The sequence below is a fragment of the Polyodon spathula genome, chromosome 56 (assembly GCF_017654505.1).
Source record: "Polyodon spathula isolate WHYD16114869_AA chromosome 56, ASM1765450v1, whole genome shotgun sequence".
NCBI lineage: Eukaryota > Metazoa > Chordata > Actinopteri > Acipenseriformes > Polyodontidae > Polyodon > Polyodon spathula.
The window spans coordinates 497514-512959 of record NC_054589.1 but is presented as its reverse complement, the minus strand read 5'-3'; the positions used below and the strand labels follow the sequence as shown (position 1 = coordinate 512959).

The 15446-nt window shown below is 41.4% G+C and overlaps 1 protein-coding gene across 3 annotated transcripts; it reads left to right on the top strand.

Annotated features, from left to right (window-relative positions):
* Window positions 1–768: 768 nt before the first annotated feature.
* LOC121307510 (protein transport protein Sec16A-like) lies at window positions 769–15152 on the top strand. Of its 3 annotated transcripts, XM_041239694.1 has the most exons (21): window positions 769–916; window positions 2536–5050; window positions 5798–6331; window positions 7061–7209; window positions 7912–8018; window positions 8247–8385; window positions 9043–9241; window positions 10223–10409; window positions 10770–10912; window positions 11115–11176; window positions 11385–11523; window positions 11839–12081; window positions 12353–12450; window positions 12606–12687; window positions 12845–12962; window positions 13166–13277; window positions 13438–13543; window positions 13645–13785; window positions 13880–13993; window positions 14155–14362; window positions 14829–15152. In XM_041239694.1, exons 2-21 carry the CDS (start codon window positions 2591–2593, stop codon window positions 15131–15133), a joined length of 5646 nt encoding a protein of 1881 aa, XP_041095628.1. In that variant the 5' UTR covers window positions 769–916; window positions 2536–2590; the 3' UTR covers window positions 15134–15152. The 3 variants fall into 3 exon arrangements, with proteins under 3 accessions (XP_041095628.1, XP_041095627.1, XP_041095626.1); XM_041239693.1 differs by having other exon boundaries at window positions 2536–6331; window positions 7912–8006; XM_041239692.1 differs by having other exon boundaries at window positions 2536–6331.
* The last annotated feature ends 294 nt before the right edge of the window (window positions 15153–15446 follow it).

The window sequence follows — 15446 nt, the reverse complement described above, 5'->3', positions numbered from 1 at the left end:
GGGCAATAATCTATTCCGAAACACCAAGATGAGTAAACAAGAGGCTGGTTGGGGTTAAAGGGGAATAAACACCCCCAACCTGCGCCGTCCATCATTCCTAGAACATAGACAACATTTTGGGGTACCTTTGGGCTCGTGAGGTGTTTATTAAGAGGTCTAAGTTAGGTACATATTTGGCACGGTCATTTACAGTACAGGTGTTTTCCCATTAAAAAAGACGACGGGTATATCTATTCAAAACATGCAACTAAATGGTTCCAAGTACAACTATTATCAGCATTACTAAGGTCAGCCGAGATACAGAGAAAATGCATTCGTCAAAGTTCAGACCTATTGATCCTCTTTTTATTTAACTATATGGACAACACATATATTTTAAATACTGTACATATCTGTATTTATTTTTCAGTTGCAATACTGCAGACGTTCGGTATTTCATGTTTTCCGAGGTATCTGTGAGCTTCACTCAACCATGCGTTCCCTTCCGGCGCATGCGCGCTTCAGACCACAGAACATTTTCAACATCGACTCAACTCGGCAGTTTCCGTCGGAACTGCTCGTGTAGACCCCGTTTCAACTCTTCAAAAAAGCAAAAGAAATAGGCATTACATTTTTTAACAAAGCACCGCACTGGGTACTCCAAATATCATCAAAAAACTTTTCAATAGGGTTGTAAATTAAAAATAAAATGTAGAAAACACGGAACGTGTCCCATTGCAATTCGATTGTGACGCCACAATGTTTGGGATTGTGACGTCTCTTGTACACGTCGCCTAGCAGGATGTGCTTGTCGAAGATGGCGATCGTGTGTGAGTTTCGCAAACCTGCTGTCTTGTAGGAATTCATATTTAATTCGCTTTTATATCAAGTACTATATTTTGTGTTCGTTGGGAGATCCGGATTCAGATTATTAAAGGTAAGGAGCATAGAAATCAATTATTTTGTGAAAATAAAGCTGGATTCTGTAAATGTACCGGGTCGGATTATAGCTTCAGCACAGTGGGATTTGACAGCCCGTAGACATATATATCATGGCATCTCTCTATTAACCGGGGTTTCAAATCCCAGTAAAAGTATTTCAGCATTTTAAAGAAGCTCAGAAGTTGAGCTGGTCTGTTGCTGTGTTACAGATTGATCCGTTATCACGCAGTGTCCTTTAGTTTGTTTACTCCGTGGCACGAATGTTTTGTTCCCGATTTCTTGCTAAACCGTTTACTCCTAGTTTATCCATACTCGCATATGCACTACGCGTTTATATTGCGTTTGTGACAGTCTTTGTGCTGCCTGTAGTGCATTCCGCATCTATTCTGCGTGCCTGCAATATTGCACGCTTTCTTTAGTGTATTTTTATGTGACAATGAATGTTGTGTTTGTCGTTCAGAGTTTGTTATCCCCGCAAGTATTCCCAAGTTGCAATAATATCCTGCTTGTTATTCAAGGAGAAGACCTAAAGGATCATTGTTTATAGTCATCCGCTGTTGCATTTCGTAATGGCTATTACTTTTTGTTTGCATCTTTTAATTTGGTTGTTTTTGTATTATAAAGGGTACAGTTATCCACGAGTAACATAAGCGAGCCAGTTGGGTAAGGGCAGCAGCGGGCAAGACGTGGTGCATGCAGTCCGAGTTTAATTTGACAGATTATTTAGTGCGTAGATTGAGTATGTGTTATTGGTGCCTATAAAGTGTATTTTAAATAATTACTTAGATTACTTAGCAGATCGAGTAAGTGTCTTATTGTTGTCTGAAACACCTACAGCAGTTGTTTTAGAAACTGTCTGAAAGGCTAAAGGTTAACTTTGGGTGGTTCATACTGATCACGGAGACAGGTGTACCTTACTACTGATGATGCTAGACTTTACACAATTAAGTATCTTATATTTGGTTAATTATTGTTTCATTTTTAAATAGTTATTACACTCTCTATATTAAGAGAACCATCAACTTTAAAGAGACATATTTGATTAACAAATGATTATGACGATCTGTATGTCTGTCAACTTTCCAAAACAGTAATAGTAACTTTTCTTTAGTATAAATACCTGACAGAATTAGAAAATATTTTACTCCTGGCTCTGTAAATCGACTTGGTTGCTGTGAATTTTACATTACATTTAATTAGAGTAATACAATGTTCCTCTCTTTCTTTTCTGGTGTTTCTATTATGCATAAGCCTTTGGTATGATTTTATTCTGCATGTTGATTTAGGTCATCGTTTTCATGGTTCTCTTACATTTAAGTGATGCATATTTATTTATTTGAGAATCTAATTCTATAGTAACATATGATTTGTCATTTTGCAATGATATAAATTCCTGTAGGTTATTATGGCACAATATAGCAACAACAAATAGCTTGAGATTGCTTGACTGTTGTGAAATGGTGTTGTAGATTACCCTGGAACTCTTTGTAGCATGCGTGGATTTGTTTTTTTAATTTTTTTTATATGCTGAATTCTCATTTTAAAGTTGTGCACTGTAGCGTTTCTTAATTCAAATCGTTATTGTTTTTTATTTTACTTTTTGTCTTATCACAGGTGAGATTTAACACAGCTTTGCGCTGGAATAACTTTTCTTTCAACTGGAACCGAAATGGCCATGCAGCCTCCTCCTCGAGCTGAACCCCCCGGGGCTGCCGCCCCCCCACCTGTAGGGGTCCCCAATGCATTTCGGAGAAACAGTCCTTACAGCAGAAGGGCGAATGTGCCAGTGTCAGCGCCAGCTGCACCTGTGCCACCAATGACAGATCCCTTCGCGTTCAGCAGGCAAACCCCTCAAAACACACCACTGGGAAATCCTCCCCCGAAGAGCAGCCCTGTCCCTGTGCAAGGACCGCCTCCTTCAAGTTTCACACAGCCTGGCCCAGTCCAGAATCAGTTGGCACCCGCACAGACGTTTGGTAGTACCCAGGGCCTCCACTCTGTACCGTCATCATCGACTGGAGTTAACCTCTTTACCCCAAACAGCTGTGTGGCTCCATCACCCCTGCCAGGACATTTTAATAACTCAAACAGGTTTGTCTCGCCAACCCCTCATGTTAGAGAACAGGGACAGCTTAACTCCAGAGAACATTCCCCCTTTAATGTGCAAGGATCACAACAGAATAGCTTTGTCGGTCCTCCTCATGCTGCAGCCCCTCTCCAGAACAGACCTCCTTACGGACAGGATATCAGAGGAGAGCCTATCTCTTACAATCCCACAGTACCTAATGCAATGTCATTCCCTGCTCAGAACATGCAGCCAGCAGCCACTTCATGGTTGCCTGATTATGGCAATTGTCCACCTTCATCCCAAAACTACTTTCAGCCTGGTGACCATCCAACCCAGCAGTTTGGTGTTCCTTTGCCAACTTCATCTCCAGCTAATATACCATCTCAGACGCCTCCCCAAAACCAGGTGCATTCAGAACAGCAACCACAGGATGGGCAACAAAATATGACACCTTTCCTAGGTTTTGTTAACAGTCATCCGCCACCAGACAAAACAGAAGGAAATAATCCACCTGTTTCCCAACACCATAACCCACTATTTCAATCTCAAAATCATTTCAGTCAAGACTATGGGTCGTCTAATACCTGGTTTAACCAGCCACACCAAGAGCATTTCTATCAGCAGCCTGGTGCAGCAGAAACCAACTTCCCTCCTACTAATACTGGACAAGCAGGGCTTCCACCAGAAGGCAACCACATTCCTTATGAATCGGATACTGGAAGTGTTTCAATGTTTTTCAAAGGTAATGAAGTGGAAAATGAAGAAACTCTGGCAAGTGAGAAGAAAGCCATGAACAGTGTTCCTGGTGGAGAATTGTTTCTGCAAAGCCAGGCTCAGCCCCTAGTGGGTGTTGATGTGGCACAGAATGCGGCAGTAGTCCATCAAAGTTTTGATCATAATGTGACCGGCCCTATTAATGCAATGTCCAGCTGTGAAACAGGCCCCTATCTGAATGACAGTGCTTTTGTAAGTGAACCGCAAGAGAACGCTGGGGTGCACTTTGATAATGTGGAAAACCTGGAATGTGCACCTAATCTGGAGGTTTTACCTGGCAACCCACTCAATATCCCACCAATGCCTCAAACTGTTCCTGAAGGTGCAAGGCTTGGACCACTCCCAGGCCAGGGAAATCCAGTTCCCCACGTAGCTGACAATTTTGAAGGGGGGCCCAACTTGGAGACTCCAGATTCTGTACTTGATCGTCCTGTGCGATCTGAAAGCGTCTCTTCCAGCTACAGTAATGTAAGTCATGGCAGCGCATCTAGTTCCAGAAGACCACAAGGAGTGGTGGGAACATTTATACAACAAGAAATTGCAAAACCCCCTCAAGAAGTCTCTGCCGGTTACTTTGAGCAAGTTGATAGTTCCCCTGCAGGAGATGCAGTCGTACAAAACATTGCTAACAATGTGTATCACAGACAGCTTTCCCAGCCTCCAACACCTAGCCCTCCCAAACCAACAGGAATATTTCAAGCTAGTGCTAACAGTTCCTTTGAACCAGTCCGATCCCACTCAGTTGGAGTAAAACCCGCTGAGGTTGATCAAGCCAGGATGGTGATGGAGAAAAACAGTGGAGCGCAAAGCAATGCCCCACATGGGGCTGTGGTTACAGACGCATCGCCTGGGAATCTTGAACAGCCACCTGACAACCTGGAAAACATATTTATGCCCACGGGACAGCCACCTGTTGGTAGCACAAATAATGTGTTACAACCCATCAGCAAGCCTACAGTAGAAACAGTTCAGCCACTGCCTGATAGAAGACCATCTTCTAGAGCACATGCTCCACGCTTGAAATGCGAGAGTCCTGCCACTACCCTGTGGGCACAGAATGAGGTCATGCCGCTGAACATTCTCTTAGCCCCAGCTGCCCCTCCTGTTCATGTCTTTGTTAAGCAGCCAAGCATGGAGGTTATTCAGCCCCCAGAAGATGGCCCTTTGGATCAACCATTGGAGCAGCAGGCTGCCCACAAAACATTTATCTCACAAAAGGCTGATGTGTCTTCAGAGAATCTTGAGAACCCTCCTCAAGTGGGTGAGGGTGACCATCTGAAGCAGCAGGCAAGTTTTGGCTATGCAACCCTGCTGGTCTCTTCACCTCCCACCGAATCATTCCAGAATCAACCGATCTTGATTGCCCATCCTACTCAGAACTGCAGTGTGGTTCCTCCAAATAATCCTCCTGTTTCTTTACCTAGTCAAACTCCTCAAGTTAGCCTAAGTGAACCCTTACAAAACCAGGGAGTCGAGGACATGGCTGTGCCAGTCAGCCAGGCTCCTGGAATTCATTTGACTTCTGGAGCCAATCCAGTTCAACCAGGGTTTTTGTTGAGCACTTCCATACCTAATTGTCAACCACAGTTAATTTCTGTCACACCAAATTTATCTGGAATTGTCAACAATCAGCCAATAAACTTGTTAATTCAGCCGCCATCTGATCAAAATCCCCTTAATTTAGCACTAGACAGTAAATGTGGCATGAAATCAGCAGTAGAAAACACTTATGAGTCAGCAAACTGGCCATCAAATCAGGCAGTGGCTAATGATCCTTCCAATTCAGCACTTGGTCAAAAGGCGAATCTTTCTGTGTTGGCTAATAATTCTCAAAGCCAGCCTGCTAGTCAACACCAAAACGCTAGCAATCATGAACTCCTTGATTTTACCATGCCCCGTACACAGGCCAACCAAAACCAAGATCCTAATCAAACCAATCATCTGTCTTCTGCTGGTTCACAACTGCCTCCGCCCTCACTGCAGGGCTTGAGGCAAGGCACGCAGGCCAATAATCCAACAGGTTTTTATCTGCAGGTTACCAAAGATGCTCAGCAGTCAGCTGGGACCGGACAGGCACCTCAAAAGCAAACGGCTCCACCTTCACAGCAGACTGCTTTAAACCCCCAGCAGTCAGCTACTCAACCTGGGCTCCATGTAAGTGATGGCACACCGCCATCCCAAAGCGTGCAGGATCCAGGACCTCAAAACAGCCAGTACCCACAGTCTTTTCCTATGGTACCTGGGCCTCAAGGAATGGGAGCTCCTAATCCACCAATGGGATATGGCACGACAGGGCCAGGGGTGGCACAGCACCCCATGTACCCTCCACAGCCCCCCAATTTACAGCAGCCTTCAATAGCCAATTCTTCACAGCAGCCCCCTCAAGATCTGCAGCGGCCAGCCCCTTCACACACACCTCAGCAGATGTACGGGCCACCACCTCAGCATCCAGCAGCAGGGTATGGGTATTATGGTGGTGGGGCCTATCCTGAGTATCCAGATGGCAGGCATCCTTATCAGCAGCCCTATCCTCCTGGGGATCCAAGGACTGTTCAGCCATATTATCAGGTAGCTTTTCTGTCAATACAAATGTAGGACTGTGTCCTACTTGTGAGCTGCAGTTCACAGTTGTGATTAAATCAAATATGACAAACAAGAAGTCAAATTCACAATCCAAGATGGTTTTAACAGTGTTGCCATTGTGATTTTTTTTCTTTAAGAAATCAAAGCCAGCAAAAATATTGTTGTCTTATTTAATTAATATTTCTACTGTATGCTTTGTTGCACATTTGACTCAAGTTGGTATTGATTTTCTCATCAAATGTGGTTCATCAGCCTTGTTTATATAAAAATAAATATGAAATTGCATTGTTTGGAAGTCCAGAGAGTTAAATATAATTTAATGTTTGCAAATATTATACTTTGACGGCAGTATAAAGTCTTCATTGAGCATTATGGAATGTGAGAGAATTCATTACAACCAAACGCTGTACATCTGATAAAAGCCAAGGAGTGTATTACATAGTTTAAATCAAGTTATCAGAATATCTGCTTTTGGTAACTTTTACTGTTAACAGCTGGCTAACTGGCAGCATTCTTTATTTGAACAACTTTTAACAAGGGCTGTCTGCCTGCCTCATTTCAAAAGCTAATGGAAGATGTATGTCATCCCTAATACATGTTCCTTTTACAGCCCGATTAAAAACAATCCTTTACAATAACCAGATTTGTTTTTGTGGCTCGCCTCCTATAAATCTGAGTGAGTTACTCCATGACCACGAATGTTGTTTTGTCTAGGAGGATCTGTACAGAAGGTATGACCCTCGTTACGGTCGCTATGAAGGGTACAATCCAGGATACCGGGAAGGGAACAGGTATCCGTACCCTGAACAGCCAGATCGCCCCAGTTCTAGAGCCAGCCAATACTCTGACAGGCCTTCCTCCAGGTCTGAAAATCCGTTTGTTTTTTTTATTTTACATTATATTGAAAACCTTTTTTGCAGCATAGTCACGCCTCTTGATTTATTATGGTCTTTAAGTTGTAATAGTTTTTTTTTATGCCTAAATGATTTTGCATTGTTCTTTGAAGCCTAGCGGAACACGGGTGACCTGCTTTAAAGAAAGGTGCAATAGGCTTGTCACTTTGAATTACACGTTTCCAAAACCTAATGTGGGCCGCTGTGTGCATTTCAGGGTATAGCAGAAATCTACGAGACAGCACGGTCGCTTCGGTTCATTTGTGTTGTGCTCTGTTGTGTCTGTTGCTCGTGGTTGGAATTACTACAAAGAGTCTGTGTTTAACCCTATCAGGGTCTCGGTGCTGCTTCTCATTTGAATGTTTTCAAGCTTCATGTCTGGCTGAACTTGTGTATTAAAGTACGTAAAATGAATTGCAGACTGCTCCCTAATAGTGCTCTAAAAAGATGATTCCACTCAAAGCATCGGAGTTTAATTGCTGGCTAGGACAGATACTTGATGTCTCCAGTTTTGAGGGTTCTCCTGTATAATGCTTATGACTTTAATTTTTCATTACATAACTAAGCTGAGGTTTAGTCCTAATTTAATTTTGTTAAACAGTAAAATCAAAACGGGATCTCATTAATTTCTGTGTTTTGTTTTTTTTTTTATTATTTTTTTATTCCCAACAGACAAGGCTATTCTGAAGACAACTATCTGAAGGGTGGTCGAAGTGCCTATGATGATTATTATGCAGACTACTATAAAAAGCAATATGACTATGGAGGTAAGGCTACAGGTAAAATACTGTTTAAGCCACAGACTTGATAACAGCTTGTTGTTTTGAGCATTTTTGAACCAGAAAAAAAAACTACGCAACTGTTTTCTAAATGAATGTAGACCTGTGTTTGTCTTAATATTATGCATGCACAAATGACAAATATGTTGAAGTTTTTGCTTTTCCGGATAAGAAAATAGTTAAAAGTGTTCTCCAAAGTCTTTAATATATAATGTTCTGTCATAACAGATCGCAGCCAATGGGACCGTTATGATCCAGCTTCCTATGACGCTCGTTATAGAGAATACTATGACCAGCAGTACTGGTACAACTATGACCCAGAGGCTTACCGACGAAGAGAGCAGTACTACAGCCAGCAGTATCCCAGGTATAACAGAGATCACTTTTTAAAACGTTTGGTACGTAATAAACATATATGATCTCGTATTTCTTTTTTTGCAGGAGGTTGCTTGCTACCAAGAAAATATAATTAGGCAACATATGTAATAGCCAATTATTAACACATGTAATTATAGTGACATCATTGCCTCACCAGCTTTTTCTTCTTAGGTGGGGAAATAAGGCAATTACAAAGCAAAACGGCAGCTAAATTTTATTCGCTGCAGTCAGTGTAATAGTGCTTACATGAGCAAGCTGTGCCTTTTGATATTGTTGATATGCGTACTTCTTGTTTATAAGTTTAATAAGACAGTGATCCCTGTAAAGTAATTAGCATGCATGTAAAGAAGTTCAAGCCACAGTGGTCACTTAACCTCGTCAAAGTGGATTCAAATGTGTCCCCCCTGGGTTCCCACGAGTGGCTCACCTGGTAAAGCACAGCCACGTGGTATACAAGTCATACAGTGCAGGTGTGCGTACTGGCTGTGCGTGGTCGCCGGTCTTTGTAAGGATGCCTGCAGGGCTGGCCATGTCCTTCAGAGACTGGTAGCTCACTCAAATGTTTGGACGTTCCAAATTGGGGAGAGAAATTGCACGTTTTATTATTATAATTTTTTTATATATAATGTCCCCCCTGATTTGACAGACGGGAAGGATATGATGATCGCTGGCAGTATGATCCTCGCTACGACACCAGCTTTGATGATGAGAGTGCTCGCCCGAGAGACCCCTATGGGGATGAGTATGACAGACGCAGTATCCACAGTGAACACTCAGCCCACAGTGTGCACAGCTCACACAGTCAGCAGAGCCGTCGAAGCAGCTTCAGCTCCCGGTCACAGCAGGTAAGGATGAGAAACCCTCACCTGCATCAATAGGCATTAAAGCACAGGGTGTTAACATGGTGCTGACATCAATCCAGTAACCCTAATACTGTATATATTAATATCATTGTATTCATCTCAGCAAAACACACACATTATGGTAAAGGTGAACTTGATTTTTTTAAATTTATTTGAAGCTGTTGGAGATGAATGTTTTTCGAACAGTCCTTGCAGAGACTTCAATGCTGTATGTCCGGTCAGATTCGTAGTGTCAACAGTATTCTCCGAGCAGTATTTATGGTACCTGTCAAGGGACCTGTTCATGTTCAAATGTGAGAAGGTTTTATCTTGGCTTCAGTTATAATAAGACAGTGTGAAGATCACACTAATAAAACACTGTTTTCAGAGTCGTTCCTTCAGGAAGGATTCCCCAGGTGGTGCTATTTCTGCAACAGGCTGCTGCTCTTATTGTTGATTTGACCTGCTCAAACAGGACAGCTGTGTGATAGTAAAATAAAAAAAAATAACACAAAAGATGAATTCTAGTCCCTATTTTATTTTAAAAATGGGTTTTAGATAAAAAGCTATTTTTTTTTTTAAAAAGTAATGCTTTTGCTCAATATATCATTCATAACTTCAGAAACTGTCAGTCAGGTAGAAAATGTTATGGCGTGTTCCCTCATCAATAACTATGAATGCTTGCCTAAAAATAAATGGCTGTTTAGGCCCATGTAATCAATGGCATTTTATTTCTTACAAAGCAGATCTGTACCACTGAAAAAAATCAAACTGAAGAAATGTTTAATATAATGTGTGCCTCTTTCATATGGGAAAATGTGAGCTAAATGGAGTGGCTTTCTTGTTACAACAGCACCGCACATTTTCGAGAATGGATTCTTAAGGAAAAAACAGTTTAGGAGAAAGTAAAGATAATGTATGCAAAGGCTATAGTTCTTTTTCGCAGTGGTTATGTGTTACAAAGTGGCATTGTTTCCTGTTCAGAGTCAGGTTTACAGAAGCCAGCAGGACCTTGTCACTGCTGGATATGAAGCCCTGAGCCAGCCTGCCGCTCCAGCAGATTACTCCTATGGACAGTACATTGACAGTGTAGCAGGCCGTCAAGAATTCACCGACTATCAGTACCCAACAGGCTACCCAGAAGAAACAGGATGGCAATCTGTTGAACAAGGTAAGACTAAAAAGACAATGCGCAAATTACTACTGTACTACTAAAGATATAACTAATGATGCATCCTAAAAAAATAGTCTGTTTACTCATGTATGTTTGAAACTGTTGAATCACATTGACACCGTGATTAAGTGACAGGCATGTAGTGGATTACTCCAGTGGACCAGGTTATATAGAAGGGTCTGTGTTACACTTACAGTTTTAAATGTGATGTGTAGGCCATGGTGATCTTTCTCAGTGATATTGATGGCTCTCATTTGGTATTTACAGCAATGGCAGTGTTCTATGTAATTAACCAACTGCTGTCCATGTTTTAAAAGCGGTTTTACTTATTCTGCTTACAATGCATTCTTTCTTCAGTGCCTCCAAGACCTGTAACTCCTGAGAAGTTTACAGTTCCTCACATATGTGCCAGGTTTGGTCCAGGAGGTCAGTTAATCAAAGTTCTGCCCAACCTGCCTTCAGAAGGCCAGCCTGCTTTGGTGGAAATACATAGCATGGAGGTAAAAACAGTGGCTTTTATATATAGCTTTAGTGCACATTATTTTGAATAATATGTACAGTATCATTGAATATAAGTGAGCAATGCACAAGTATTTTAGTTAAAACCAATATTTAATTATTCAGCCATGTAAGCCTGGAATGGTTTTAAGATCGGGTTGTTGGAGTATTTAAATTAGTTGATTTAATGTTTCATTTCCACAGACCATGTTACAGAGCACACAAGAGCAAGAAGATCTAAGAGCATTCCCAGGACCTCTTGTCAAGTAAGTCTCTTCAGCAATGGCCTGTACTTGACTAACCTGCCAGATATTCATAGTGCTTTACGAAATACAGCCCTGTTTACTAACATTTCAGCAAATGCCTTCATCAGGGCTGCAGAATTACCTCTAACAATGTATGATTGTGTTTTCAGTTATGCATGACTTACTGCATTACAGAGTATCTGTGGTAACAGCCTTGTTTTTTTTCTAGGGAGGAAACCCATAAAGTTGATGTAATCAAATTTTCTCAGAACAAAGCTATGGAGTGCCTGAGAAACGACAATCTGCTTGATAAAGATTCTGCAAGTCTAATCTGGGAGTTCATTGTACTGCTGTGCAGGCAAAATGGGGTTTGTACTCTGCTATTGCCCATAAGTGAATATAATAAATGTGTAACATTAACAGATGAACTGTAGACATGTTAGCATTTTTTTATTAAGTAAAGCAGAAGTGTATCTAATGACCAAAATATTTGTATATGAAGAAATTCCTCAACTTTAATACATTGGTTTTAGTTGTAAATGCGGGTTTTATGAGGGTCTTTGTAGAACAAACCTCATATTGCAGGTCTATCTATTTTTTAATACCGGTGTTAACTTACAGATTATCATGGTAAACGTTTTCACGTTGCTGCTTCAGACAATTGAAACAGTCTCCCTTTTCAGACTGTCGTTGGAACTGATATTGCTGATCTCCTGCTGCGGGATCATAAGTCAGCCTGGCTGCCTGGAAAGTCACCGAACGAAGCGAACCTGATTGATTTTAACAATGAGGCCCTGGACCGAGCTGAGGAGGACCCTGGCTCTGGGCAGCTCTCCCTGCTCTCGGACACTGTCATGAGTGTTCCTGAAAACGCAGGCAAGGAGACGGAGCGCTTCCGGGAGCTGCTCCTCTTCGGCCGCAAGAAGGTAAGAAGGACTTGCTAATCCTAAAGCACACCAGTGGGTTCCATATGCTCCATTTAATACCTTGTATTGACATCTGCATTAAAACAAGACTTTCAAACAGCAGAGCTAGTTTTAAATGGGCATGGTGCTTTAGTAGTCGTTATATTAACACAGTTTACCCAGTCGTTGTTATGAGAGTATAATCACTATGCTAAGGGTGTCATCTGTGATGATTGTTATATTCTTCCTGTGGTTTGTGTTAGTGGCTGGTTTAAATAATCTTGTTTTCCAGGATGCTCTTGAATCTGCAATGAAGCATGGATTATGGGGGCATGCTCTGTTACTTGCCAGTAAAATGGATAGCAGGACCCATGCAAGAGTTATGACCAGGTAATGTGGCGTTTTGTTATTTATTTATGTATTTATTTTTTACCATACCTACACAGATAAGGTCCTGCTTGAGGTTATGGTACTTTTTGTTTGTAGAAAACTTTTGTTTTAATGACAAATCATTTTTTTTCTGTCTTTTTTTTTTTGGTTTTAAGGTTTGCTAACAGCCTCCCTATTAACGATCCTCTACAGACGGTATATCAGCTGATGTCTGGAAGAATGCCTGCCGCAGCCACTGTGAGTACCGGGAGCAGCCGTGTAGCCAGGGGTGTAATATTACTTTCATTGAGACTGGCTCTCTTTATTTTAGAGGATTTTTAGGTTAAAGGTTAAAGAACTTAGGGGCATGTTTTTTTTAATGTTTTTGTGCTTCTTTTCTTTTTTTTTCCCCCAGTGTTGTGGAGATGATAAGTGGGGAGACTGGAGGCCTCATCTGGCTATGGTGCTGTCGAATCTCACTAATACCTTGGACCTTGATACTCGAACCATCTCTACTATGGGAGACACGCTTGGTGAGTCATTTGTATTCTTTTATGCCTGTCCTGTATTATAGATATGTATGTTACTCGCACATCTTGTTCAAAATAGCCATTATATGCGCATGTCTGTCTTATTTCTATAAATACTCTGGGTAGAAAACTGTCTGTAGCATTTTTAAAGGTCTTTTTCTTTTTATTATTGACATTAACCAATCCTATGTTTGTGACATTTCCAGCCTCAAAGGGACTGATGGATGCAGCTCATTTCTGTTATATGATGGCCCAGGTTGGATTTGGTGTTTATACCAAGAAGTCAACTAAACTCGTCCTGTTGGGGTCCAATCACAGGTAAACTCCACTGAAGAAAAATAAATAGCATTAGTAACACGTTTTCTTTTTAAAGTTCCCTTTTACATTTGATTTCTTGAATTTGCATTAAAATAACGTTTTTGTTTGCATGATCTGACTTCATAGGTAGGTAGTACTTATTTTGTTTTCATCTGTCTAGCTTGCCGTTCTTTAAGTTTGCCTCGAATGAAGCCATCCAGCGAACAGAAGCATATGAGTATGCACAGTCTTTGGGCTCCCAAACCTGTTTACTGCCTAACTTCCAGGTTAGTACTGTCTCCCTCTGTGTTCATACATTTCAACGGTTTTATTGTAGTCTGAACTAGGTTATTACAAGGTTGTAATATCTTGTACTTGTTTTCTCCAGGTATTTAAATTTATATATGCCTGCCGACTAGCTGAGGCGGGGCTTTCTGCTCAGGCATTTCATTACTGTGAAGTCATTTCAAGAACTGTCCTCAAGCGGCCGTCCTACTATTCACCTGTATTCATCAACCAACTCATTCAGGTAAAGTTGATCTTCATTTCTTGTGTGTCCTGAGATGTCTTGTGCAATGTGTGTATGTCTTTACGTATCATTTCTTTTGTTCTCTCCCCAATAGATGTCTGCAAAATTGAGATTCTTTGACCCTCAGTTGAAGGAAAGACCTGAGCAGGAGTTGTTTATTGAACCAGATTGGTTAGTTCGACTTCATCAGCTGGATGGCCAGATAAAGGTAAGAAATGAAAGGTTAAAAAACAAATACTTGTCAAGGGTTGTGCTGTAATAGTGTGAATTTGTTTGCGTTTGTAGAAATAATCTAAGCGAATCTGTTTCTGGGGTGTGATGAAGTAAATCTGTGTAACCTACAATAAGCTTTGATACTGTCTCTGATAGGAAGGTGCAATCTCCTATAGTTCAGACCGAGCCACACCCCAGCAGTATGCTTGCAGCACCCCCAGCTCTGAGCTTGATCATACCAGCCAGACAGATGGCATTGGATTTCCCCAGGACACGACCTCTAATACATCAGAGATCCCTCTAATGACATCGTTGATGCCAAATCCAGGTCCACCAGTGCCAGGAGTGCAGCTCATGCCACCAGGTAAATAGAAGGGGGGGAAGACCAGTTTCTGATGTGAAGTCTTATTTCATAGTAGACCTTAAGAACAGTCTAACAGTGCCATTGGTATGCAAATATATGCTCTTGGCTGTGTCCCTGTGACCAAGGGGTGTTGTTGGAATCAGTTTGTTTGGATAATCATATAATTACTTTAAGATTACATTCCCCATTAGAGAAGGAGATGCAATACCTAAACAAAAATGAATCATGGCTACCATTTCATCTGTCAATTCCCAATCAAGAAACCTCCAGAAACAATGATGGCGAATGTCTGTATATAGACCAGACCGCTGAGAGAGCAGTGGTGTTTGCAAAATTGAAGTTCATGTGATCCACGTACAGCAGCATGCTTAAGCATGAGCCCTCTGTATAACTGTGACTCTAGTTAATGTAGCGTCATTGAGCAGCTGTTTCTCGGCTTATAATTTTATCATGTTACTTTCTTCAGCTCCTCAGACTATCCTTGATGGAACAATGCCTCCAGTCCCCTCCCCACAGTATGCTGCAGATGTCCCGTTTAACCCAGTGCCACCTCAAATGCAACCTCCAATGCAGGGCTCTGCTCATCCCTCTCAGGGTCCAATGCAGGGCTTTGCACCTCCAGCCATGAACCCTGACCCAGGCTTTGGTGCACCTTACCTGCCAGAACAGTCTGTTTCATACACAGGGACACCCTTGCCACCACAAGGGTCCCTCAATGAGGCACTGCCGACTGTACCAGAGCAGCAACAAAACCATCAGCCAGGTCAGTAGGAAAAGATATTAGCCTTTGTTCCGTGTATGTTCATATTACCTCTTGTTTTTTTTCCCCTATAGTGCTATATATCTGCTACATTTATTGAAGCAGTCTATTCTTCAAACAATCTATTTATATATAAAATCTACAGTTTACATTAATTATTTTAGTTCTGAACAAACTCCTACACCTTAACAAATACTTAGTTTGGGAGTGCTGGCTAACCATGTTGGTGAATTTTCAATTAATCTAAATACATTATATTTTATTACAAACGGAAACACATTTATTCTGCATTTGGAAGAAGATGTTTAAAACCTTGGTAGAAAA